We start from the raw sequence: 26,974 nt of genomic DNA, 5'->3' as shown, positions 1-26,974 counted from the left end.
GGAAGCCCATGAGCTTCTTGGTGAACCAGATGAGCAGAAAAACCCATTTATTAGAAAAATATACTAAAATGTCATTCTATCATACAAAAAGAAAAACTACTATGCACTCAGAGTTTAGATGTTTCATTTTCATACTATGCACCTAACCAGAACATACAAACATTAGACTTGGCTACTACATATTTTCAAGCATGTTTTCCTACTGAGTAAAGTCCAATTACGGAAATATTAGTCAATGCAAGAAAAGGCTGAAGGACTTTTAAAAGCAATTACAAGGGAAAGACACTATTTCAAAAAAGGCTCATCCAGCACGACAGCAACACTCCAGCACTGCTATACGATTTAGTTATGAGGATACTTTGGAGCTAAAGAATAGACGCTCTCAATAAAACTGTCAAAGACTATTAAGCTAGATCCTATTCAGCCCTTACACAAAATAATATCTTAATAGAAAGCTGTACACATTTTTCTCTAAAAAAAATGCATCTTAAAAGTTCACATTACCACGTAAAGACTAAAATTCAAAATTTAAAGAATTAATTTCATCATTAGAATTATAATCCATGGCAAACTGCATGGCAGTCATCTCACTGAACAGTAGCATAATTTGTAATGCTGATGATGTGAAGCCCAGCATCCAAAAGACTCACTTGTGTGTTACCCACAAAGTAGTAAAGACAATAGTTAGTTTTTTTAAAACATGAAAGCTATTCCCTTCTCCAGTCTTCCCAGTGCAACCTGATACCCATATTTTAGACTGAAACCTCCTGGATGCAAGGAATATCTTCATTGTGTATCTTGCACAGCACAGAGCACATTGCTGATGTTCAAACAGAGAGAGCTGAGAACTTGTTTGCATTTTCAGATAACCCTTTTGAAACAGGAGAGCTCAACAGTATTTGAAAGATAAAAAAAGGTAAGGATCACAATATACAAACCTCCAGGTAGATATGATTCACTTGCTGTGTCATCTCCATCATCTCCATCTTCATCATCACGGCTCAGCAAATTATTTACAGCAAGATTTACGTCAAGATTTGTCCGCTGGAGTTCTCGTATAATGACACTTCTGGACTTTCCTTGTAAAACAACTTGTGCCTATAAAATGCAGAACACTGTTTGTTATTTGTCATTCCCAATTCACCAACCACCACTCTTAGTGATTTCTCTCTACAAGAGCAAAACTTCCTGAAGTAGCGAAAAGTTGGAGCGCTACTGTTGATTTCTCAAAGAGACAAGCATAGTGTATGAAGGCCAATGGTCAACATTTTGATTCACCAGTACATGGAAACCAAGTTTCCAAATGAAAAGCAAGATTTTGGGATTTGGGTTTTGTAAGTCCCCAAAAGCCACGTGATAGTTTGCATACGGTAATGAAGAATGCCAAAGTGAAGAAGCTAATGAACAAAGGTAATACAGCTGAAAGATAACTTGTTATATGGGAGCCAAGACTGCATTTTCATTCCTTTGCCCCACATACTTTTCCCAATACTACAAGATCTTCCAATTTCCTAAAAAAAAAAAAATGCTGACTTTCACCTCTCACAATATCACCTTCTGAAGATGCACAGTTGTATACAGATGTTAATGCATTATTATTGCTTGATTTCATTCTATATTTCCAGATAAAAAACACATTAAGATGGCGTTAAGGTTGAAAGTACACATGGTAATTTAGACTCTAAATTACCATGTGTACTTTCAACCTTAACGCCATCTTAATGTGTTTTTTATCTGGGAATATAGAAAAAAAATGGGAATGTAGTCAGAATGTAGTAATTAACTCATAAGCAAGAGTGCTAAACCCAGGACACTCATAATTAAATTTTTAAAAAAATACAAATGGGTTAAGATATGGAAGTGCACACTCGCACACACCCTGCTACCTTCTCTGTTGAATAGATCTGGTACAACATCTTTTGGAAGGGAATATTTAGGATTAATTGGTTTCTGGCCAATATTTTTCATAATCCAGAAGTTTTTTTGTAGGAAGAGGATGGTACATAAAGTCTTCTCTTTCAGAGACCCTCAAGGGAAAAAAAAACCCCAAAAATAAGGTATTTAAAATGTTTAAGAAGCTTCATTTAAAATTAAATTAAAATGCAGAGCCCCCCGGACCAGTGGCGAGGACCCAGGCAGTGTGAGTACCACTGAAAATCAGCTTGTGTGCTGCCTTTGGCACGCGTGCCATAGGCTGCATACCCCTGCCCTATACTGTCAGGTGGCTTAGAGGACCAGCCATCCCACTGAGAACAAAGGGAGATAGCGACCATTATGGAAAGGCCAGGTTCTTCATGGAATTCTCTGTGTAGCAGGTTATTCTTCAGCAGAGTCTGAAGAAATTCAGTTACGAAGAACAGGAAAAAAGTATCAACCATAAAAAAGTTTTTCAAATGAAGCCTATATATCCAGATTTTAGTGACTTTTAGCTATTTAGGAAGTCTGAGGAGTCTGTATTATTCTGTTAAAATTATTATGGAGAACAAAGATGTTGATTATTAGGTGCTAGATTTCTTAAAGGACGCATTTTAAATTTAATTTTAAACTATTGAACTACTTAATGGATTTACTCGTAAATTCTCAAAGAATTCATTTTATACTCAGAGTAAGGAGAGAATATACTGTATTTTTCTGTACATAAAGATGTTTAATCCCTGCTGTAAATGAAAATCTCAACTCAATCTTAACTATGGAGCTGCAACTGGTTCCATAATGTTGTTAATCCCTTCCTTTCTGCCAACAATGGCTCTCTCCCACCTCGGTCTCATTCAAACACATTGGCTGCTATGCCCTCCTATACAGACTTTTGAAGACTGAATTCTCAACCTGCTGCTTGCCTTTTTTTTTTAAATAAAGTCTACCCTCCTTTGCTTATGCATCTATTCCTTTTTCTTTGTTGAACCAGGTCTTGTAAAACTCCCTTAATCACTAATGACAAACAAACTTTCCTAGGAAGTATCCTCAGCTTCTCCAGCATTTAAGCTTTTATTTAAAAAAAAAAAAAAAATTCTAACGCAAAGAAAGCTTTCCAAATGTGAAATGAAGTAAGTGGATGAAATGCTGTCTTCTTAAGTCCACAGGTAACAGTAAAACTTACAAGAATCAGGTTAATTTCAATCTGTTGCCTACTGCTTTGATTCTTGAGGAAAGCAAAGAGCATGCTCAGGACAGTCTCTGATGACTATGGGAGTCTAGTAAGACTCTGTACTGACAATGGGTCATTACTTACCCAACTGCTCTTAGAATTCCAGTGGGTAAGAATGCCACAAACTGACTTTCTTCCATCTGCATTGGACACTAAGAGTGTTACAGTTTCTAATGTGGACATGAGCACAGTTACCCAGGGCTTTGTGATCAGTGGATTGCGATCAAAGTGTTTCTACTGGACAAATAAAGCAATCCCAACCAACTCCATCTCCTTTATCCTCTTTAACAGAGACTCATTTGCCTCTACTATCAATAACCTTGACATCCATTCTTGAACATGAACTCTTTTCCTACAACATCCCCTGTATCTGCAGATTACCAACTCTATAACATTATGCATGTATGCCATGCCTCATCTTCACCTCTAAGTTCTAGTCCTTGCCTTCAGCTCCCTCAATGTGCAGGCTCTCACAGCCAAAGTCACCACCTCCCCATATCTACCATTCTCATCACTCATTCCCATTATGGGGAAACTGGCACTAGTGTGTCCTTGAATATCCACTTGATAAATCTAAAATAAAAAAATTCAGCAAGACAAGGTCACGTTTTTCAGATAGAAGAGGAAATTAAAAGGCAAAGAGAATACACAATACCAAATAGTACCCCACCAATTATCAATCTACAAACAGTTTCCAAAGGTTTATCAACAAAGGCAAAGTTCTGCCAGCTCACCTACCTGTGAAATGAGTTCCTCTGGAATTACTGATGCTGGAATCACTGGCTGTGGCTGACTACCCAACAGTCCAGATCCTCTATCACGTCCAGTGCGAATAACTCTGGTTTGCCTTCGGGAATCCCGAGCTCCAGCTGATGATCTACCAGAGGATCCTCCTCCACTTCCACCAACCCCTGAACTCCAGCGGCTTCTAAGGGATTTACATTTTTATTATTATTTTAAACAGATCTGTACATTTTCTGAGCTATTTTAAAAGGGTAAAATATATTGGATTTTATTCACTGGAATCTTCACATCAGACACCTTATGGGATACATTTCATTTCTATCAGGTTGAGAAAAGTACAACTGAGGCTAAGCCATGTCACCTCCATGTAAAAGAGAGAAAGCTTGTCAGCCTGAATTCTCAGTTGATTTCTCCAGAGCAGTGATCTCTAACACTAATAAAGCATAAACAATGTAAAGAGCAGTAAAACTAGCCAATTCAGAATAACTGAAAGTGTAAGCTTGGGCTGTACAGAAGAAATTGTAAGAACCAGGATTTTGGGGTAATAAATTTTATTGTTCATGACTCTACACCAGTTTCTAAAAGCAACAGTAACATCAACAAAAAAGTATTACACCTAACTGTGCATAGCATCGTTCTGAGAAGTGCACATCAGAGGAGGTTGCCACATTCAGCCAACAGAGCTTCAGAGATGGTCACGACACTCAGCTGACTGTCTTTACAAATATCTAACAGCTCTTCTAACCTGTCCATCTAGAAGAGGTCACTACTGAAGAGAAAATGTGCCTTGAAGCATGCAGTCATTTCCCTGATGCTAAGGCTTGTCTACACTACAGAGGTAAGTCAACCTAAGTTACGCAACTTTTTGTTTTTATTTTTTTGGAGCACGATTTCCCCAGGAGTAATATGTGTCCATGACATGTTTTTCATAGCCTTGAATTTGGTAGGGCCATACACTTTATAGATAGGGTAATTGAGATTAACAGAAGTGACTTGTTCAATGTGTTAGTGCCAAAAAGGAACAAAAACAGATCTCCCAATTTCTAGATCCATCCTCAATCCACTATCACGGCTACCTTTTAATAGTTTAAAGCAGCCACACAATTCCTTCAGAAGGATCTATGCTGGAGTAAACCTAGGTAACTCGCAGCATGCTGAGAATCTGAAAGTCTCTAGTTTCAGATTAGATAAGACCAGGCTTTGGAGAATAAATCAGCCATCCATTCCTTCAGAAAGAGACCTTTTCTGACCAATGTAGATACTGTTATATTGCACACTGAGGCTTAAGGATATCAGATAAAGCACCACTGACAATTTAATCAACAGTAAGAACAGAACTAGTTAGAAAGGACCAGCCTCATCTTTAACAGTTTCAAGAAGAGAAAATACAGAAGACCAAACTTCTGATTAATAGAAATATATATGCTGTCTGAAGTAGCAACTGCTAAAAAGATTCCTAGGAAAGCAGTTCAGACACAAACAGTTGCTGGATTTAAAAAAAAAAAAAAAAAAAGGACTGTATGTCTAAACTACAATATTGTAGCCCCACAGCATGAGCCCGAATCAACTGACACGGTCAGCAGTGGGAGTTATATTCAGTGTAGATACATCTACATCTTGTTTTTCACCTTCATTTGTTCAGTCCTATACTCCAGGATACAAGGAATTACTCTGAATTATAATAGGCATATATTGTCTACATGGTTCAAATAGTCAAGTTATTTCTATCAATGCATTAAGACCAAAGTTCTCAAATTGTACACAGAGGACTGTTGACATTCTAAAGCTGGTCTGTCAAAATAAAGAAAAAGTACATAATTGAAACACATCATCCCAGAAAATAGGAAGCCTGAGAACAAGGCTCTGTTGGGTATTCCTTTGGTGTAAGCATCAACCATGAATTTCTTGATGGCAGCAAAATTGGAGAGACAGCAAAAACACAAGTGAACAGAAGCAACCAGGCAATAACTTGGCCAAATAAGAGCAGAGGCTTTGAAGCAGCAAGGAGAGATTTGATACTAATATGTATAAAGTTGTACATTCCAGGAGATTAAAAAAATAGAAAAGGTGCAATATTTGGGAGGAAAGGGGACTGGACGCAAGTTAATATTGAATTAGATGAAGTTTATCTTCGCCTAATTTCTAGAGGTCCTGTCAATATTGCATTTTCCCCTAGCTAGGAAACCATTTTTAAAGAATTGCACAAAACAGTGTTTCTGCAAACAATTATTATGGCTAATGTGGGCTGGTTATAACTTTGTTAACTCCAGTTTAAGCAGATATGGGAGGTGGATCATGAGAGGATTTCTAGTTTAAGTATTCCATAATTTGAAAAAGTTTCACTACAGCAGTTAACATTTACTTTTGTTGTGCTGATTTGGCATCCTTCAATTATCCACTTTTGAATAGTTCCAGAGAAGGTCTGAAGCTCCTTAGGGTTGTTGTCCTGCTCATACAGCATCAAGCACACTGACTGTGCTCAACTGAGAATATAAAAATTCAATGTAGTGCTCTCTAGATCCCAGCTAGAAGCTGCATGCCTTAAGCTATACAAGAACTGTTCCAGCACCAAGTTTCTACACATTTACAAACCCAGACATTTTTTAGCTTGCCTTAAAAATAAAATTGGGACAAAAGGCTCAGACTCTACCTGTGTTTCCTGTAAGCTGCGTGCTTTGGCAGCCGTGCAGGAGAGATTTAAGTGCCACCCAGCTGATTAGCTAAGTGCGCACAGCCGGCAGCATGTGTGCCCACTCTCACGTTGCTCCATCCTGTAGCTGCTACCGGGACCCTCTTGCTGGCTGCACAGAGTGGGGGTTGGGGGAGGGTGCTAATGTCAGGGTGTCCCTCTCCCCTTGCCCCTGTACCCCATTCTCTGCAGAACAGGGCAGAGAGGACACAGCCTGGCTCAGGAGGACTCAGAGCTGCTGCTGCTGAGGTGAGTAGCTGAGTGCCTTTCTTAACGAGACAATGCACTGTGAGATTTCCGCAGCAGCCAGCTCACAATCAGTCTCTCTCACTCACACACACACACACACACACACACTCTCCCCCCTCCCCCCCAATCTCCGCAAAGCACAGGATGGGAGACAACAGGGCTCAGGACAGAGCAGGAGAGCGTTCAGTGAGTTTCTTAAAGAGACAGTGCACAGCTTTCCCCAGCAACCAGCGCGCGCGCACACACACACATACACACACCACCCCCTCCGAACACATACTTGTATTAATTGTTGTTACTTCTTGGTACTTCCTGCAATGCACATATATTCTGTGTAATTTTATTCTTTCAAAGTGTGTTATTTTAGTGTTTTGACTGGTCTGTACATTTCATAATTTTTATTTCTCTTACACTTACTACTCAAAGAATAAATGTGAGTTCTAAAATGCCTAAGCTGTCCTGGCTGGAGTAATTATCCCTATGGTAACTTTTTAAAAATCGCTATTATATCTAGGTGTTTTGTTTCTACTGGTGGCGCACACAGGCATATACCTTGGTGCACATATTTAATCCGCACATGGATGGAAAAAATTAGAGGGAACATTGCTCTCCACATAAATTTTATAGGGTTGCATTTCTTTCATTTTAATCATACAAAGCACTAGCTAACATTAGTTTATTCTTTGACATAAGTAAGGGACAAATTCCACTTTGGACAAAAACCATTGCCTCTCCTCTATTTAACCATGCTGCAAATTTTCCCGCATGTTCAGGGACTGTGATTACAGAATTTCATAATATCCACTGAAATATACACTTATAAAATGTGGCAGCGTTCAAAAGGTCTTTTAAAAAAAAGTCACAGAATGCAAAATCTATTATGATTAAATAATGAAGACTAATTTACATGGATATATAGACATTTGACTTCAATGGAACACCAACAATTTGAAATCCAGGCAATTTGAAATAATTAAAAATTGTGTAGTATTCCTCCAAATTCCTGTCTCAATTTTTGTGGTTTTGCAATCAACATTTTCCTTTTTATTAATTATTATTATTATTATTATTATTATTAAAGGACTTTGTCTCCTCTTACTGTGTGAAAGGCCTACACAAACATGGGAAACCAACTAAGGTACACAGAAGGGCAAACAATAAAACTATGAACAGGATGTTGCCAAATGCACAAAATAAACCACAATTTTTTCCCTCTGTAATCCCTTTAATTTAAAAACGTTAAAGTATTACAGTCGAACCCATTTATCTCGACCTCGGTTAACTTGCCAACCCTATTAAGTCGACGTTTTACAAGTGGAACCGCCAAACTCCCTCTTTGTCTTATGGGTTTCTCATCCCTTATGTCGATTCCCCGAACCCTAATATCTCGAGCCCGGCTCCCCGCGTCCCTGACCCACCGTGTCCCCAGCCGCCCGCTCCCCGGCTCTCCAGCCGCGCGGTTCCCCAGCTGCCCGCTCCCCGCGTCCCCAGCCGCCCGGCTCCCCGCGTCCCCGACCCACCGTGTCCCCAGCCGCCTGGCCCCGCATACCCGGTCCCTGCCCGTCCCCGCATACCCGGTCCCCGCTTCGCCTGCCGCCCGCCCACCCGGCTCCGCTTCGCCACCGCCCGCCCGTCCGCCTGGCTCCGCTTCGCCGCCCGCCCCGGCATACCCGGTCCCTGCCCGTCCCCGCCCGCCCGGCTCCGCTTCGCCGGTCCCCGCTTCGCCTGCCGCCCGCCCGCCCGGCTCCGCTTCGCCGGTCCCCGCTTCGCCTGCCGCCCGCCCGCCCGGCCCCGCTTCCCCGCCCGTCCCCGCTTCGCCGCCCGCCCGGCCCCGCATACCCGGTCCCTGCCCGGCCCCGCCCGCCCGGCCCCGCATACCCGGTCCCTGCCCGGCCCCGCCCGCCCGGCCCCGCATACCCGGTCCCTGCCCGTCCCCCCCGCCCGCCCGGCCCCGCATACCCGGTCCCTGCCCGTCCCCGCCCGCCCGCCCGGCCCCGCATACCCGGTCCCTGCCCGTCCCCGCCCGCCCGGCCCCGCATACCCGGTCCCCGCTTCGCCTGCCGCCCGCCCGTCTGCCCGGCTCTGCTTCGCCGGTCCCCGCTTCGCCGCCCGCCCGACCGCCAGGCCCCCCGTCTCAGCCAGCCCCGCCCCGCATAGCCCGTCCCTGCCCGACCCCGCCCGCCCGCCCCCGCAGAGCCGGGCCCCGCCCGTCCCCGCCCGCCCGGCCCCGCATATCCGGTCCCTGCCCGTCCCCGCCGCCCGGCCCCGCATACCTGGTCCCCGCTTCGCCTGCCACCCACCCGCCCGCCCCCGCTTCGCCGGTCCCCGCTTCGCCGCCCGCCCGCCCCCGCTTCGCCGGGCTCCGCTTCGCTGCCCGCCCGGCCCCGCCCGCCCGGCCCCGCATGCCCGGTCCCTGCCCGTCCCGCCCGCCCGGCCCCGCATACCCGGTCCCCGCCCGGCCCCGCTTACCCGGTCCCCGCTTCGCCTGCCGCCCGCCCGCCCGGCCCCGCTTACCCGGTCCCCGCTTCGCCTGCCACCCGCCCGCCCGGCCCCGCTTACCCGGTCCCCGCTTCGCCTGCCGCCCGGCCCCGCTTACCCGGTCCCGCTTCGCCTGCCGCCCGGCCCGCTTACCGGGTCCCGCTTCTTTGGCTGCCCGGCTCCGGGTCCCCGTCCCGCTTCGCCGGATCCAGCCACGTGCAGGCACCGCGGTAAGGGGGCAGGGAGGGGGTGTTGGAGAGAGGGCAGGGGAGTTCAGGGGTGGGGGGGTGGATAGGGGTTTATCTCGATCATCTGTTATCTGGACTATTTTTGGCAAACCCCTAGGCCGGCGACATAACAGGGTTCAACTGTACTTTAATACTAGTAGTCTAAAAGATTTCCAACAGAAGTGTGGTGTTTAAATAGACAGTGTCCCTCTAAAAATTAGTATTGACCCAAAATTCAAACACTAATACTTCTTAAAGGACAACACAACCAACAATAGTTTAGTTTTGGTTGTATGTATTCTGAATTGGTTTCGTCCTGAATACAGGATATCTTCAAATCTTAGGTTCTGAGCGATCAGTTGTGATTTAATAAATAGGGTTTTTTAGTTGTGCCCTAGCTAAACAATTGCTGCATTTAAACTTCTTTCATACAAATTGTATACAATTTATATGTGTATACACACATACCCAAATATGGTACAAAAAGATTGCAGCCTCAATCCTATCAAAACTTACCCAAGGGTGTTGCCTGCCAGTCTGCCCAGAGTTTCAGAACCAGACAGAAACCATGGGGAGTCACTAGTCCTGCCTGGCCTGGATGTCCTTCCTGCCCCTGAGCCACTGCTCAACTTTGAACTGAAAGTAAAAGATGGTAAATCAGTCACAAAACAATCCCAAATGGGTTAAGAACAAAACCTGGAATCCCAGGTCTAAAGTCTCAGGGACTTAGTCTGGTAACACACCAGCTTAAGCAACACCCTTGGGGAATACTCCAAACTATTCTAACTGCACAATAGTAAGGTGTATATTGAGATATGGAAAGCATGCCTAATAGATATTCATGTCAGCAATCCATTGTTTTCTTCTTACAAAAAAAGCCTTTTCAATAGAATAACTGCAAACACATATAACTCTAATTACTTTGAATTGAGGTAGCCTCTGAATTTCATGTTTAATTTAAGGTATATGTATAGATTGCAATTGTCACTGTTATTTCTGTAAAACCAGAGGCAACAACTTGCTATTTTAGCATTTAAGAGATTGTTTTAAGCCCAGATTAGAGTTATTTTGATAGTAGTCCTATCAAGAGCACTTACCTGGGCTAAAGTTAATGAAAGTCCTTTCAGTCAGGACCATTTTCAGAGTAGGTTCAATATGGGGCTTAAACACTTAAGTCTGTTCCTTTCAGAAAGTTATCTTTTTTATTATGTTAAAGAGATTCTGTAGGAATTTTATCATTTTGGTATTAGGTATGGCATTTCTTTCAACACAAAAATATAACTATCAAGCTAGAACTGAACTGTTCGGCCACATAATCACAACCACTGTAGCATATCTAAAGATTTCCTATATGGTACTAGCATTCATTTTAAATTTTGAGGATAGATTTCAAAGACAAATATATAAGAAAATTCAGATTTATCCATTTCATATATCTGCTGAGTACAAAAAAGGTATTTTCTTACCCATCATTATTGTCAGGTTTACCCAATTCCAGTCTGTCTGGCTGAACTGAAAAGCCAATCCTGCAGACTCTACCGTCCTATTTTTAACATAAGAAAAACAAGTGTCCAAAATTGAAGTGCAAGTCAGTAGAGAAAAATCAAGTCTTCAGTTGCTGATTAATTTGATGTTAAAAAGGATTATGTTTAACTGTATGGTTTCAAATTTGTTATGAGAACAGATTTGAGCAATTTACCTCAAGAAGAAATGCAGCATGATTTGGTCCCACCACACACTGTTTAATAGTAGCCTGTTCCAATACATTCAAAGGCGGGTGGCTGAAAATAAAAAAAAGTGAGCATGTATAACATTTTTAAACTTTTGAACTCTGAACAAGAATTGTACAAAGTGGTATATGGAAGAAGCAATGTGCAATGATGGTTACTGATATAAAACATTTCAAATGACTAAAAATGTACATTAGTTGAAGCAAATATGATGTATTTTCAGTCATTAAGCACAGAAAAGGCAAAACAAAACCTTAAAAGGTGATAAAGCAATATTGTATTTCAGTCAGCAATAAAAAGTGGAGCCTATACTCCAAATTAAATTAATTGTATGAGATGGGTGCTTACTAACAAATAATCAATAGCTAGAACTTGCTACCCAGACGTAAGTTACCTTTTTCAGAAATATATCAAAAAAGTAAAACGTTAGTAGTAGAAATGTATATCTACAATATAAATTATTGCTTGTCAGTCAGAAAAAGTGTTTTGCTGAATGGTTTTACAGCAATGGCTAATATATCTTACCTATTTAAATTGTATTTATTCAGCTTCTCTGAAACTTCCCTTAACCTGCAACAACAACAAAAAAAAAAAAGAGTGCATGGTATATGAAAATATCCTGTATTATATGTAAACTTCACTTAAGCAGCATATTTGTTTTGTGACATGATTTATTCTGCTCAACCTCTTACCATTGTGTGGCTTCTCCAACATACTACACAACTTGAAATCACCACAGCAGCATAACTACGGGAAGACATGGACTGCCACTTAATACTCAAATTACATTTCAGAACACAAGTCATCAAACAAATTGTGCAATTCACTGTCAGACACTGCATCAGTAGGCAACAAAGTTATATATTATACCAACTACTCACTACTACGTAGTGATGAAACCCAGTACAAACACTACAAGATGCCAGGACACTGCACTAGAATTTTGCGGAGGCCAGCCTCAATTCAACAAACTACTTTAGGATTTTATGCTGCCACCCATTACCATAGAATCCAAGTACAGTATCTTTTTGCTCACATTTCTCACTCATTTTTGGTTGTTGGAAAGAAAAGGGCATTCATTACTCCTGTCTTGTCACCATATGTATCGGCTAGGAAGGGTAACGCAGGCAAACAATGATTCAGGCTGCAATTTAGTCATGGAATCTGTGATTTCCAAAGACCTCCGTGACTCTAGCCAGAGCCACCACCCACCACTCCCAGCTGCCGGGGGAGAGGGAACCTCCCCGCTACTTCTGGGTGGCAGGGGCGGGGACTACCACCGCTCCCAGCCACCAGTGGACGGGGATGATGGAGCTCCCAGGCCCCATGGGTGGTGGGGGCCCTGGAGCCCACACCCAGCTGCCCAGACTCCCCATTTTGTCATGGATATTTTTAGTAAAAGTCAGGGACAGGTCACAGACTTCCCTGACTTTTACTAAAAATATCCGTGACAAAAATCTTAGCCTTAACAATGATCAAACATCAGGCGGAACAAGTACCTATCTAAGATTAAACTGTTTCCAACCCCATAGCAAAAGGGAAAGATGCCATTTTCCAGGGCATTTAAGGGTGTGGGATCTTAGAAGATTTAAAACAAACACATGATTCTCAAATAAAAGAAAGTGAAGGGAGGGGAAAAAGCTCAAATACAAAAAGTGTCAAATAAAGAGACAAACTATAAATGCAACTTGATGTACGGGAAAATAGACAGACAATTCAGAGAAATCAGAAATATTTATTATTCAATAGTGCCTAAGATATGGACCCAGCTCCAAACAGCTTAAAGTCTAACGTTTACACAAACATCTCCAAGACACTCTTTTTTGACACCTAATTGATTGAAAGATCTGAGCTTGAATAGAACCCACAAGAGCATGTATCCAAGGAGTGCTCCACAGATGGGACAGAGTCCTCAGGGACCATGCAGTAACTTCCATTCCCCTGTCTCTGAACAAAGTTTGTTTCTAGGCAGTGAAGCACTCTCATATTGAAGATACTTACAGTGCAATTTAGCCAACAGCTAAGCAGGAGTTCAGAGAGTGCTTGCTCTGATTCTCTCTCCTCAATGATCTGGACAAGGTGCCTGAAGCCTCAGAATACGAAGATTCAAAGACTTAGGATCTACACACTTTGGTTCCAAATGTCTCCCAGATTTAAAAGGTAATATTTTAATTTGGTTGGGAACCAAAGCCGCAGGAACTCTTACCCAACCAACACTGTACAAATGCTGCCTGAATAAGGAAAAACTAAATGCATCTAACAGTCTTTATGGAGAAAAGGGGTAAGTCTGGTACAGAGCGCATCTTCTCTGTAAGTAATCGTCTCCTTCTAAGCATTTCAGAGCACAGGAACACTTGAACGCTTACACTGCAATTGGGAAATGTGATTGCAGCATATGTAGACGTAGCCAAGTGAGCTGCAGCAAGCTCTATGGCCCTCACCTGCAACAGGATTCATGATCCCCAATCCCTACACCAGGATCTTATGGGGCCCTGAGGAAGCAGCATTATGGCTATCCTCCCCCAGCTGGATATAGGACATTTAAGGTCTCTTTATACCACACTCCAGTTCTTTTATGCAGCATAAAGGAAATGAAGCAGAGGTGAAGATCTCTCCCTAAAATATTCAAGTTGCAATCCATGAGGTATAAATCAGGACTCTATACTCCCACTGCGCTCACTGACATGCCCACTTCTATCAGCAGGATTAGCACAAAGATCAAGGGTACAATATGACCTTTATGTAATTAAACATGTAACTATTATAGGAGAGCTAGTAGTTCCTCCTATAGTTAAGTTTGCCTAAAATGTTCATTATAAGACCCTATTTTCAGTTGCTTATAACTCTCCCAAACTTACAATGTTCAACTTGCAATTCTCCATGCCAGGTGTCTGTCTTTAAAAAAAAAAAGTTTCATTTTTATTTACTTAATTTTTTAAAGTTTCAACTAGAACTTTTCAGATGTTTCCAAGCAACAACAAGATTAGGAAAAAATGTTTTTAGCCCATGTTACAATAATTCTTGCCACTCTTTTGTTGAGAAGCTCTAGCACACGCATGCTTTGGAGACAATGGGGACAGGAGGATGATGCCACTCACACACTCTGGTGTGAGTGATGTGCCTTTTGCCACCCCTATGAAAATTCACTCAAATTTGGCCAAGTTACGAACCTTCAAATGACAATTCACACATCCTCAGTAGAGACCTGTTAAAGTTTGATAGTGGTATACAATCACCAACCCCCTGAGCAGGATGCTGATGGTAAGATTAGCGGGATTATAAAAATAGAAAACGCAATAATAATTGGGGATTTCAACTATCCCCATACTGACCTGGTACAAGAGGTGAATATAGCTGAACTGCTTAGTAAGAGCAACCATAATATAATTAAATGTAACGTTGGGGGGAGAGACAGACACCAAAGAAGCCCACCACAGTAGCATTTATTTTCAGAAAGAACTATACTAAAACGAGGAGGCCAGTTAAACAGAAATTAAAAAGGTACAGTCACAAGTGTGAAATGCCCGCAAGCTGCACGGAAACGTTTTAAATACGCCATAATAGAGGCTCAACTTAAATATATTCCCCAAATTGAAAAACATACTAAGAACCAAAAAAGTGCCATCATGGCTAAACAAAGTAAAAGAAATGGCTAGAGGCAAAAAGGCATCCTTTAAAAATTGGAAACGAAATCCTACTAAGGAAAAGAGAAAGAAGCATAAAGTCAAGCGTAAAAGTATAATTAGTCAGGCCAAAAAGGAATTTGAAGAGCAACAAGCCAAAGACCCAAAATCTAACAGCAAAAAAATGTTTAAATACATCAGAAACAGGAAGCCTGCCAAACAAACAATCAGTGGGGCCCCTGGAAGATTGAGGTGCTTAAAGGAGCACTCAAGGAAGTAATGGCCATTGTGGAGAAGCTAAATTAATTCTTTGCATAGGTGTTCACTAAAAAGGATATGAGCCATTCTTTTTAGGTGACAAATCTGAGGAACTGTCCCAGATTGAGGTGTCAGTAGAGGAGGTTTTGGGATTAAACAAACAGCAATAAGTCACCAGGACCAGATGGTATTCACTCAAAAGTTCTGAAGGAACTCATATGAAATTGCAGAACTACTAACTGCTACGTAAGCTATCACTTAAATCATCCTCTGTACTATATGAATGGAGGACAGCTAGTGAGACAGATTTCTTTTTAAAGGCTCCAGAGGTGATTTGCTAGGGCACAACTAAAAAACCCTATTAAATCACAACGGATCACTCAGAACCTAAGATTTGAAGATATCCTGTATCCAGGACGAAACCAATTCAGAATACATACGTTTTGTGAGATCCCTTTGTGATTCTTCACAGTCTGCTTTGGACTTAACTAGCTTGAGTAATTTTATATCACCTGCAAATTTTGCCACCTGTTTACCTCTTTTTCCAGATCATTTATGAATGCTGAACAGCACTGGTCCCAGTGCAGATCCTTGGGGGACACCACTATTTACCTCTCTCCTTTCTGAAAACTGAGCATTTATTCCTACCCTTTGTTTTCTGTCTTTTCAACCAGTTACTGACCCATGAGCGGGCCTCCCTCTTATCCCATGACTTCTTAGTTTGCTTAAGACCTTTTGGTAAGGGACCTTGTCAAAGGCTGTCAAAGTCCAAGTACGCTATGTTCACTGGATCACCCTTGTCTACATGTATGATTGACTCCCTCAAAGAATTCTAATAGATGGGCAAGGCATGATTTCCCTTTACAAAGGCAAAGTTGACTCTTGCCCAAAAAATCTTGTTCATCTGTGTCTCTGATAATTCTGTTCTTTACTATAGTTTCAACCAATTTTCCTGGTACTGAAGTTAGGCTGAAAAAAAAAAAAAAAAATCAGGCCCTAGGCTTCTCAAATTGGGAACCCAGAATTAATCGGTACTTCACTCAATCTTCGCTCTCTTTTTGCCTCAGTTCCTCAGATGTAAAGTGATAATACCACCTAATCTCAGAGAGGAGATATGAAGATAAATTCATTAAATGTTTGTGAAGCACTCATATACTATGAGGAGAACACCACAGAAATAATTTTGTATTCAGTGGATGGTGTGTGTTAAGTAAAGTCTGGAGCGACACAATGAATGATGAAAATAAAAAGCAACATTGAATACCTATGCATTTGTAAAATAAAGAGTGGGTACTATGGAAAAAATAATATGTGATTGTGTAATTAAAGACTAACAATGAGTATGCACAGGCAACCTTAATTCTATCATTCCAATCTTCTGAGTGTTTGACTTGGCAACCTTACTTTTAAGTATAGTTTATGTAAATTTCTTTAGTGTCTTATTCACATACATTACTTATTATAAAACATTATTCCCTTTAGGACCACCACTATCTCTATGCTGTGTTTCTCTTCTTTCTCTATCCTCATTTGCCTGTTTCACTCCCACTTCCGCATATTTACTAGTCTTCTGTAATTTCCTCAGCATTTCCATCCCTCAAGAAATTCCCAATTTTCAGCCAAGTGTGCTCCTCCATTCCACTTCATTACTGCCCACTCCATTCCATCCACCAAAATGATCACTGATTAGATGGCTAATGTTGAAACTGAAGTGTCATTACTGGGCTTTAATCTGAATATCAACTTGGGGGATGGGGGAAGTAGCTCACACCCTTAAGTCATGGTTTCAAGGTATCTGCAGAATTAGGCCAACATCAAAGCATCAGTTAGTTCACATTTGGAAGGTTCTCCCTGTAGATAGTAGGGCTAGAGACTTGGGTTTTTTTAAATGAATGCTTAGATGATAGAGAATCTGAATGTCATGTAGGCCAATAAATACATTATGTGGGTTGTATGTTTGATTCCCCTGCTCTACGAGAACACTCCTGGAAGAGGGCTTATGAAAGTGACATCTTGAACTAAATTAATCCTTGTTTCAACCTCCACTGAAGTCAAAAATACAAGGCATAAAGTTGGTCCCTGAACTACTGACATAATGGGGCCATTTAGAACTGCACAGGTACTCGTGGTATATTTGACAGACTATTTAACTTTCTGACTCCACCTTTTCTTTAGCACATAGCACAGAAATATTTCTCAAAAGGGAAAAAAAGATAAGATCACTTAGATTAATATCCGTATACACTACACTAAATAAAACAATCTTCTTTATAGACCTACAGTCAATATAAAATCTTATTCTATCAGATGGCATCCTTTTCTTCACAGTAGTCAGTGAGCCTCAGTAGTAGAGTGCTATTAGTAACAAGAACACAGTGCCAACTGTGAACACAGTTTAGGGAGAAGCAGGCTTTTCAAGATCTCCTCCAATAGTGTACATGTGCAGTTTTCATGTATGAGTGCGCTACAGTGCCACAGGGAAACAAGATACTGGTTCAAGGAAGGACCAGATTTTCAAGTCTCCCCCCACTTTCAGGAGGTGACATGGGTGCAAAGAACTGCATAAGTTACTGAGGACTACAGGAGTCTGAATGTCAAGTGGTGTACTTGTGACATATGGAGTCTGATGGCCTGGGGCTAAATGTGTGTGAGGATCCTCAAAAGCCAGGATCAACCCTCAGATACACTTTAAAGATCCAGTAGTAAGGAATTATGTATCATATCCAATTTTTTCACATCCACACCTAAGTCTTGGGTAGGAGAGGACATGTTTATGGATTATTTTAAAATAATTCCAAAATGTACTAAGACCCATACCCCGTGAAACTTACAAACTACTTTAGGATATGATGCAATAAGGTAATGAAAGGTATGAGGAAGAACAAAGGTAACATCAGTAAGGCAATGTAGATACTCAGCAAAGCTTAGTGCATAGCATTGGGTATATGCAAATGAGGAGGTTTCTTTCCTCCTCCCCTCACTTAAAAAGATAAATTAGCAAATGATTTATTCAGCTACTTTCCTCTAGCCACCAGAGAGAACATAAGTGTGTATCCAGTAGGTTTTTAAACAGCAAGAGGGAAGTGGATTTGCAGACCACATTCTGCAAGCTAGAAGATGATCTTGAGAGTACTAGCCCTGCAAGCGTGGTGGTTTTGACACATTTGGTTGGATTTTCACAGGCATTCTATAATGGGGTGGTCTTCTCCTTTAGGGGCTAGGGAGCCTGAGGCAAGCGTGTACAGTTCTGGGGCACAGTTCTTTTAGAATAGGTGATTGGGCCTGGCAGAGAGGGATCGACCAAGCTAGGAATGGGTCAGGTGACTGCCTGATGAGCATCTGATTCCTATAAAGCAGGCCTGCACAACATGTGGCCCACTTGGGCTCACTGTGCTGCCTGCGCAGGGGGGGGGGAGGGGGGGAGGAGAGAAGAGTAGGCAAGCGGCAAATGAGGGAGGGGGGCTGAGGAGGCAAGCTCAGTGAGGCGGAGCCGATGAGCTGGGGCAGAGGGGCCGCCCACGCCACAGAAGGTAACCGGGGGGCTGGAGGGGGGGGGAGAGGAGAACCGCTCCCCATCACAGCTCACCTCCGTTCTGCCTTTGCCTCCGTGGGCCTGAGCGTGAAGCCGCCACTTGCTTCTCAGCCCTCCCAGGCTTCCCACACAAACAGCTGATTCGCGGGTAGCGGGGGGGGCTGCAAGCTCGGCCTGACCCAGTGCTCCAGGCGCTGCGCAGTGGCAGCGTGGTCTGGCTCCAGCTGAGCGGCGCAGCCGTAGCACCGCCAGTCACCTCCAGGCAGCACGGTAAGGGGGCAGGGAGCGGGGGGGTTGGATAAGGAGGGGGGTGGATGGGGTCGGGGCAGTCAGAGGGCGGGGAACAAGGGGGTTGAATGGGGGCAGGGGTCCCAGGGGGCCATCAGAAATGAGAGGGGGGGTTGGATAGGGTGGCGGGGGGTAGTCAGGGAACAGGGAAGGGGGTGGATGGGGCCGGGGGGGGGGTGCAAGGAACGCGGGGGGGTTGATGGAGCAGGAGTCCCGGGGGCGGGCCACGACCCCTTGTGGGGGGAGGAGGGAACCAGTTGTTAAGATTTTGGCAACTCAACACTGGCCAGGGGGGTGGGAGGCTAAGGAGGCGAGCGGGCGGGCAATGGCAGGGGGGTGAGTATGCGAGCCAGGGAAAGGGAGGCTGAGAAGGCGAGCGGGGGGGCAGGTGAGCGGTGGGAATGAGGGTCTGAGGAGGCGAGCGGGCATTGGCAGGGAGGTAGGTGAGCTGACGGCAGGGGAGGAGGGCTAAGGAGGCGAGTGGGCGGGGGGGCAGGTGAGCTATGGGGGGGGTGGAGGGCTGAGGAGGCGAGCGGGCAGGCAGTGGCGGGGGCCGGGTAAGCCAGCGGGGGTGGGGGCTGAGGAGACAAGCTACGAGTTGGTGGCTGACCTGTTCTACTGATCTGGTCCGGCTCCCATCCCCTCCCCAACGGTTGCAGCTGTCTGGAGGTGCTGCCTTCCTCAGTCACACCTCATTCAATCAAGAGGGTAATTGATTACAAAGTGGGGGGGAAGATCTTATTCTACTTCTAGCAAAAAGACTTTTTTCTTTTATCTTAATTATACTACCTTAGGAGTTTGCTATAACATATTACCAAGGTTCAATACCGCTGTTTCGACGGGGCGGCGCTGGGGAAGGAGGGTTTGTTTCCGCGGGGTGGGCAGCGCTTGGGGGGGGTGTTTTCACAGGGCAGGCGGTGCTGGGGGGGTTGCGTTTCGGGGGGGCTGGGCAGCATTTGGGGGGGTATTTTGGCGGTGCTGGGGGGGGGGGTTCGGCAGGGCCAGGGGGGTTTCGGTCCTCAGCTGTTTTCTTTGGAGTAATATGGCCCTCGCCGCTTTATGAGTTGTGCAGGCCTGCCTTAAAGGCTGAAAGAACTCACTCTCAGGGCTTGTCTATACTACCCACCGGACTGGCGGGCAGCGATTGATCCAGCAGGGGTCAATATAGTGTGTCTAGTATAGATGCAATAATTGACCGCTGAGCGCTCTCCAGTCAACTCCGGTACTCCACCAGAACGAGAAGCGCAAGCAGAGTTGATGGGAGAGTGTCAGCTGTCGACTTACCGCAATGAAGACACCACATAAGAAGATCTAAGTACGTTGACTTCAGCTATGCTATTCACCTAGCTGAAGTTGCGCATCTTAGATCAACTCCATGCGGTAGTGTAGACAAGCCCTGAGATGGGGAATCCATAGAAAGCAGGCTAGCTCCAGGAGCAGGCCCTGGAGAAGGTGGATTGCCATGCAGATACTCTATAGGCGGCCTCGGAAAGTGCTTCCAGGAGTAGGGAAGCTCTGGAAAGAAAGCCCCTGGGTCAGGGGAAAGGCAGCTGTTGGATTTATGCTGAACTATTTTACTTTTGGTGTTTGCTAAAGATTGTCAGTGCAATAAATAAATGGTGCCTAAAGAAAGGGACTGAACAGACCCTGGGCATGGCATTTAATCATTCCAGGGCTAGGGAGACAGAACAGCAGCTTACACACAATCATTAAATGGGAGACATCATGTCCTCTTCTGGATCAGTTATACAGGTCAATACACAACCATAATCCAACCCAACAATATTATCTTAAAAGGTACATTCTGAAATAGTATAGGACAAAAAGTCAGTTCTACTTTTCAGATGAGCAAAATCCTCCAAATCCAAAATTAACACCTCAACTCCACCGAAAGCAGGTGCAAAAGCCTCTAGTCTTCCCAACTTAAAAGTACAATAACGCAATTGTCAATACAAAATACAGCAGCACATTGGAATGTTCTTACATTTATCACCTAAGTTAAATTTATCAAATTAAACCTACGCAACATTATTCTAACTGCAATATTACATTTGAAAATAAATTCAGTAAGTCTCGCATTTTTAATTTGCTTTAAAATGCAGCCAAAATAGAACAGCCAGTATTGTTATGCTGCAGGAATTAGGGAGACTTGTTGCATAATGTGCATTCGGGAAGCTACAGACTACATAGTGCCTTACTTGTATAATTAAAATCTCTTTCGATTGCTATTGGTAAAACTTCATCTAAATACAGAATTTTTAAAGAACAAATAAATCATTTTCAGTTTGTCTATCATCAGATATTGCAACCTTGTTTTAGAAGGGAAACAGAGGGGGAAAAATTGTTTAGGAGGCAGTGCTGGGCCAGAAAAACAAGCAGCCATACTTTTATGAGAAGTGAGATTTCAGGCTGAATAACTCAAAACTGAAAAGCCAGTCAGCCTGTGGGATGGATAGGTCACCATACCACTTTGCCTGCATGTCCCAAAAACTGATTATTTCCCCCCTCCATCTACCAGTACAGCAGCCACAAAATTTCCAGGTAGTTCCCCCGGCAGTCTATCCAGCCTTTTGGTTTTATGCCGAGAAACTCATTAAGCATCACACTATATGGCTCTTGCTTCATATTGTGCCTGAAGCCATACTATTTAGAGTAGCAATCTTGTCAGATATAAGCTGCCTGACCCTGTTTTGACTGAACCACTGGCCCTGCACAGTGGTGCAGTTTTTTAGCAGATATTAAAAACGGAGGAACTGGACACTCCTGGGAATAATACTTTTTTGCAGGAGTGGGACTGTTCTGATCACATTACATTCTGGCTGCCTATTTGCCCCCCGTAACAACATACAGTATTAGATATCTTAAAATGGCTTGCAACATTTCTATATACTGTTAAATAGCTCCAGAGTTCTATCCAACAGAGGGGCACATTTCGGAAGTGGGTGAAACAGTCCTGACAGCGAAGCCTGTGAAATGCTATACAAGTAACCTATTTTCACAAAAGGAAAAAAATATACAAATAAGATGGACCACTATGTGTCCAGTAGGAAGGAAGAAAGAGGGAGCCTCTTAAAAAAATAAAAAAAAAATAAAAAAAAAAAAACCACCCCTCTGCCATTATACCACTGAATTAAAAAAAAGGTACTTTTTAAAAGACTGACCAGGAAAGGTGGAGGTGGAAGAAAAGGTCCCCACACTTTGCTTCTTTACGCAGCATAAAAGAAGCCTGAAATTTGGGAAGGGGTAATTTTTTTCCATTAGAAATTCAGATTTTTGTCTACCCTCTTTAACCTGGAAGACTCTACAGGCAATTGTTATGAAGAAGAAATCAGACACAATATAAATGAAATCTGAGAGGGGAAGCTATTTTTATTTGAAATGTTTAAACCATGTTGTGTTTGGATAACAGTTAAGAAACATTAGAGAAAAGTTTCAAAGATTTGACATCTTCAGCCCCTGAATATTAAGAATGAGAAAGCTCGCAATCCATATTTCAGACCTATGAGTGCAGCAAAATTAGGGAAGCAGAGACTTGATATTTTTGGTATTTCAATAGAAAAACAAGCAGGTTTTGGGGTCAAGTTTTCAGGAACTTTACACAAAATACAGAAGCCAATTCTTCCCCCCCCACACCTTTTGCATGTCACCTATGAAGACTGATTTAATATTTAATCTAGTTGTAAAAATTGAACAATTTTTAAATTAATTTGTAGGAAATCTTCATTTTACCTGTTTGTTATTGGCCAGATCCTCCTCGTACCTAAATAAATAGTAAAACTCATTGACTTCAATGGTGGTAGAATCAGGCCAACAGCTTGTGACCAAGGAAGTGCCACTCAAGTAAATGCATTAAGGCGGCTAAGCATTTTGATGATGGTCTTAAAAAGTATATTTTATAAGTTATTAGAAAAATTAGTGCAACACAGACACTTATTTGTACATATTAAGTAGTGTCAAACTGCAAGGGGGAGGGGAGTTTAATATTAAACTCCAGTTAAATTATTTGTTTAGTCTGTGATAGCTCCCAACCAGCATTAGGGCCTCATTGCGCTAAGAGTTTGTAGAAACATACAGAAAGACAATTTCAGTCTAAAGAACTTACAAACTTACAAAAAGATGAGATATAAAATGTGGGTAAAAGGGATATAGCATATAAGTTAGTGAGGGCAATGACAGCCATAAGTCTTGTAAGTTATATATATTATATAAACTGAACAAAGACTTGAACCTACTATCGCTCTGATGATTTTATTTATATGCTATATCCTTCTCCCCGACCTTTTATCTTTTTGTCATCTATTTTTATGACAAGGACTTCATTTTAGGTTTAAAGGATATTTTGAGAGAGTTCCACTCCAGGTGGATAGGAAAAACATGTTTCATTCCAGGGGCTAGTTGGGGGAAGGAGGTGGGATAGGAAAGAACTGTTCAAGCAGGAGTAGATAAAGTGCAAGGGAACCTAAGGGGGAAAGAGAGAAGATGGCAAGCAAAATAATAAGCAGGGAGAATTAGATTACGCAGATGAAGAGATGCTGCAGTGGGAGAGATTCAAGATGAAGGGGCCAACAACTACTAGCAATACAGCATATGAAAAAAGAAATCCAGAATCTAAGTTTGAGCTGAGTGAATGATGTCAAGAGGCAATGCAGGAACCTCCTGGCTATTACTGCTGATTCCCATTTGGAAGGGAGGCTGCTGACGCTGGTGTCCTGGGAAGTGGTGAAGATGTCTGTTATACATAAAGCACTACTGTAATACAGTAATAATGATCCTAAATTACCCACATCTTTGGCTGTGGCTGGTCCTGGCTGCTTTGAGTAAAGAGCAGCAAACAGCTTGTGCATGTGTGTTTTTCTACACAATATTTTGTATTAAAAGATAAACCTGAGAAACTATGAAAGTCTCCCACCTTCATGCTTTCATCTGCTAAGTTACACTTCTACTGTCACAAACTAAATCAGCAAAACTGAATGTCATACCAGTAGCAGCAATAAAACAGTAGTGATTGATTGTGATTGCTTCTATTGACTCAGCAAAGAGGTATTAAAAACAGCAAAACATTTTGAAAACTCCCTTTGTAATTGGTATTCTTTAGTACAACCATTTTAGCTATGTATGGTATTACAACAAATTAATTGCAGCTGTCTTTTAAAACTTGCAGTTTCAGGTTCTCACTGTACTCCTCCTACAGTCTAACCAGCCTTTTTTTAAAAAATAAAATTTAAAAAGGCATTTGGGAGCATTAAGCTATTCCCAATTTAAAACATTTTTGAAAAATAAAAAAATGAAATGAGAAAACCAACTGGAGGAGGAGGGGCAGAAGACACTTTGGAAAAGTCATTTCTGACAGGAGAAGGGAGCTGGAGCAATAGGGTACAGGGGAAAGTCTGAACCGAAAACCTGGAAAAACAAACAAACATACTAATGTAATTAATTTCCTCAAATTATTTTTAAATCCACAAAGAAATCCTTAGGAGCAATTTTACAACATAGTTTTGGTGGGGTTTTTGGGGTAACAATCTTGTCCCAATCCACATTGATCAAATTAATAAGTACAGAGAAAGACAATGCATGCAAAATATACCACTATCTTAATCAAAGGCCCATTTTGTAACTGCAAGAAGATGAATTGCGTAGTAGTGCTGATAAATGCACAAACTGTTTGCATTTGAAGCATTTCTATCTCAAGCCCTAACACACCTAAGATGTACAGCCAGTCATGTCTTAAGATTTAATTATAAAACTTGACAGGGGAAGCGGGGGAGGGGGGAGGCACTCTCTCATTCATCAGTAGGAAAGTTCCCTTGGCAAATGGGGACCAGCAGCAACAGAATGAAATGCAGAATTGAGACAGTTCTGCTTTGCTAGAAGACTTATGTTTCTCAACAGGCATGGTAAAGGCAAGTTCCATATTTAAGCCCTGCTCTGCAATTAGATTCCCACACAGGCAGTTTTTTTAACTTGCGTACATCCAACTGCAACATCAGGACCTCAGTAAACATTAGCTAACGATGGATGATACAAAAGATGGGGCTGGTCAGCAGGATTCAGGAACTGCATCTTAAGCATCACAACTTCCCCAACAAGTGCTATGTTTGAATCTCAGATGGATTGGAGGTGCATTTGTAGTATGGACTTTGAGTAAACCGATTTCGCTCTTCAGCAACATTTTTCAAACTGTGTTACAAATCTTTAGCGTCACTTCTTTTGAAGGTAAATGTCATATCCTATGTGGTTTAAGTGTCTATAACCTGTGGTTTTCACACAGAAGCCATTCAAAAAAAGCAAAAATGAGAAAAACTTCTTCAAGATTAAATGAACAATCCTTCAAACACTGATTTTGTTTTGGAATAGCTAATCACCATCCTGAGTATTATGCTTGTATCTCGCATCTCCTTCCCCACTTTTTGATTTTGTCTTTATAGATCAGCATTTCAAACATGTGACAGACATCATCCTGCCACATACAGGACCTAGTTGTCTTACAACTCAAAATGCGCAAATAGTGATAAAGCCAACTACACATTTATTTATCTATGCTCTTGTATAAGCTTACAAATTACCAGTTTAAAACAATCATTATGAATGGAGGGGCTTCTCACATTCATAGTTTTCAGAAATTTTCCATGTTTGTCTCAGAAAGTAGGTTTTTTGTGCATAACAGTTTGAACAAAATCTTATCTGTCTTTTGAATCAGTGGGATGGTGCAGGTAAAATATTTCTCCTGCTTAAAAGGTTCTGCAAAAAAAGGGGGGGGGGGTAAAAGTTTGAAGGCGGATACTTGGTATGCAGGTGAGCCATTGCTTTAATAAATTATTTCAAAACTGCTTAGTGACCATACAGACTCTTCATTTGAGAGGGGTATTGTTCCAGGTTAGACACAATACAAATACATGCACAATTTCAACCGCACACTTCTCAAACTTGTTAAAAGGCAGTTTTTGCCGTTGTTTGTTGCCTCGTAACTTTCATCTTCTTGTCCCCAGACAGTCCGCAACCTACTCATTCTACCTACCTACATTTTATACTACTGCCCACCACTGTAGTATCTGATGCCCAGATCTTCACAGGTATTTAGACTCTAACTTCCCCTAAAGTCCATGGGAGTTTGGTGTCTAAATCCCTTTGAGGTTCTCAGCCTGAGTGTCTTCCATGTAAAAAGTTTCTTGCAATAGACTTCATGGAGTCTCTGGCATGTTTTTTTAAAAAATTCTGTGCACTTTAAACCATTCTAAGGGGCAAGGAGGCTGTAGGGCTGATATGTGATGGGGTGGTAAGAATAGGCTATAATAGGAATGTTTCGCAAACTTAACTACCGAGGATACTACGAGTACAACCACTATAAAAAAAAAAAGAGCATTCTGTCAATTATCCTGAACCCTCGTCTCTGGTTGATATATATAATACATATGCCCTACATTTAAGACAATATTATAATTACAAAGTCAATTGTAAAAATAAGTATAGCTGCAACATACTGGAAAACTGTCGTATTTAGGTATACTGTTTGGGTGAAGCAATGTATAATTTACATTTATGTAAAAAAATTCATTTTTGTATCTACTATTTCTAAATATTAAGAACATCTGATCACACACAAAATCTGTGTTAAGCCTAACTTGTGGATTTATGGCACCAACGTTATCATGTTACAAATTCATTCAGCATGGCAACTAAAGCAACTGTCATCAGGAATTATTTTAACATATGACTATAAACTTAGTATGTTGAAACTAATCACATTAGTATATGTTATTAATGGTTATAAGTTTTAAGTTTTACAATGAATTAAAACATTGAAAAAATATCTTTACTAGTCACAATAATCCTACTTTTGTATATGATCAAAAACTGAGTATTTTTCTGTTTTACATATCTATCCTCAAGATGTGGCAAATATAATCTCAATCCATTGGCCTAATCTAGCAAGAATAGTAAACACAGTCTGATCCCAAAGGCAATCCTAAAACTGAAGGGTGGAGGGGAGGGAGGACGAGGGATTGGAGAATGT

At 42.1% G+C, this 26,974-nt stretch overlaps 1 protein-coding gene across 3 annotated transcripts in view; it reads right to left on the bottom strand.

The window, feature by feature from the left end:
* UBR5 (ubiquitin protein ligase E3 component n-recognin 5) overlaps positions 1-26,974 on the bottom strand; it is a 147,711-nt gene that overhangs the window by 112,569 nt on the left and 8,168 nt on the right. For all 3 annotated transcript variants that reach the window (XM_045006898.1, XM_045006897.1, XM_045006899.1), the window contains exons 2-7: positions 11,788-11,832; positions 11,232-11,313; positions 10,999-11,075; positions 10,049-10,168; positions 3,884-4,073; positions 939-1,098 (exon numbers count right to left, since the gene is read on the bottom strand). In XM_045006898.1, the coding sequence (XP_044862833.1) occupies positions 939-1,098; positions 3,884-4,073; positions 10,049-10,168; positions 10,999-11,075; positions 11,232-11,313; positions 11,788-11,832 (674 nt within the window). The remainder of the gene's footprint in view (positions 1-938; positions 1,099-3,883; positions 4,074-10,048; positions 10,169-10,998; positions 11,076-11,231; positions 11,314-11,787; positions 11,833-26,974) is intronic.

The sequence above is a fragment of the Mauremys mutica genome, chromosome 2, assembly GCF_020497125.1.
Source record: "Mauremys mutica isolate MM-2020 ecotype Southern chromosome 2, ASM2049712v1, whole genome shotgun sequence".
Classification (NCBI taxonomy): Eukaryota; Metazoa; Chordata; order Testudines; family Geoemydidae; genus Mauremys; species Mauremys mutica.
This window is presented reverse-complemented; position numbering and strand designations above follow the sequence as displayed.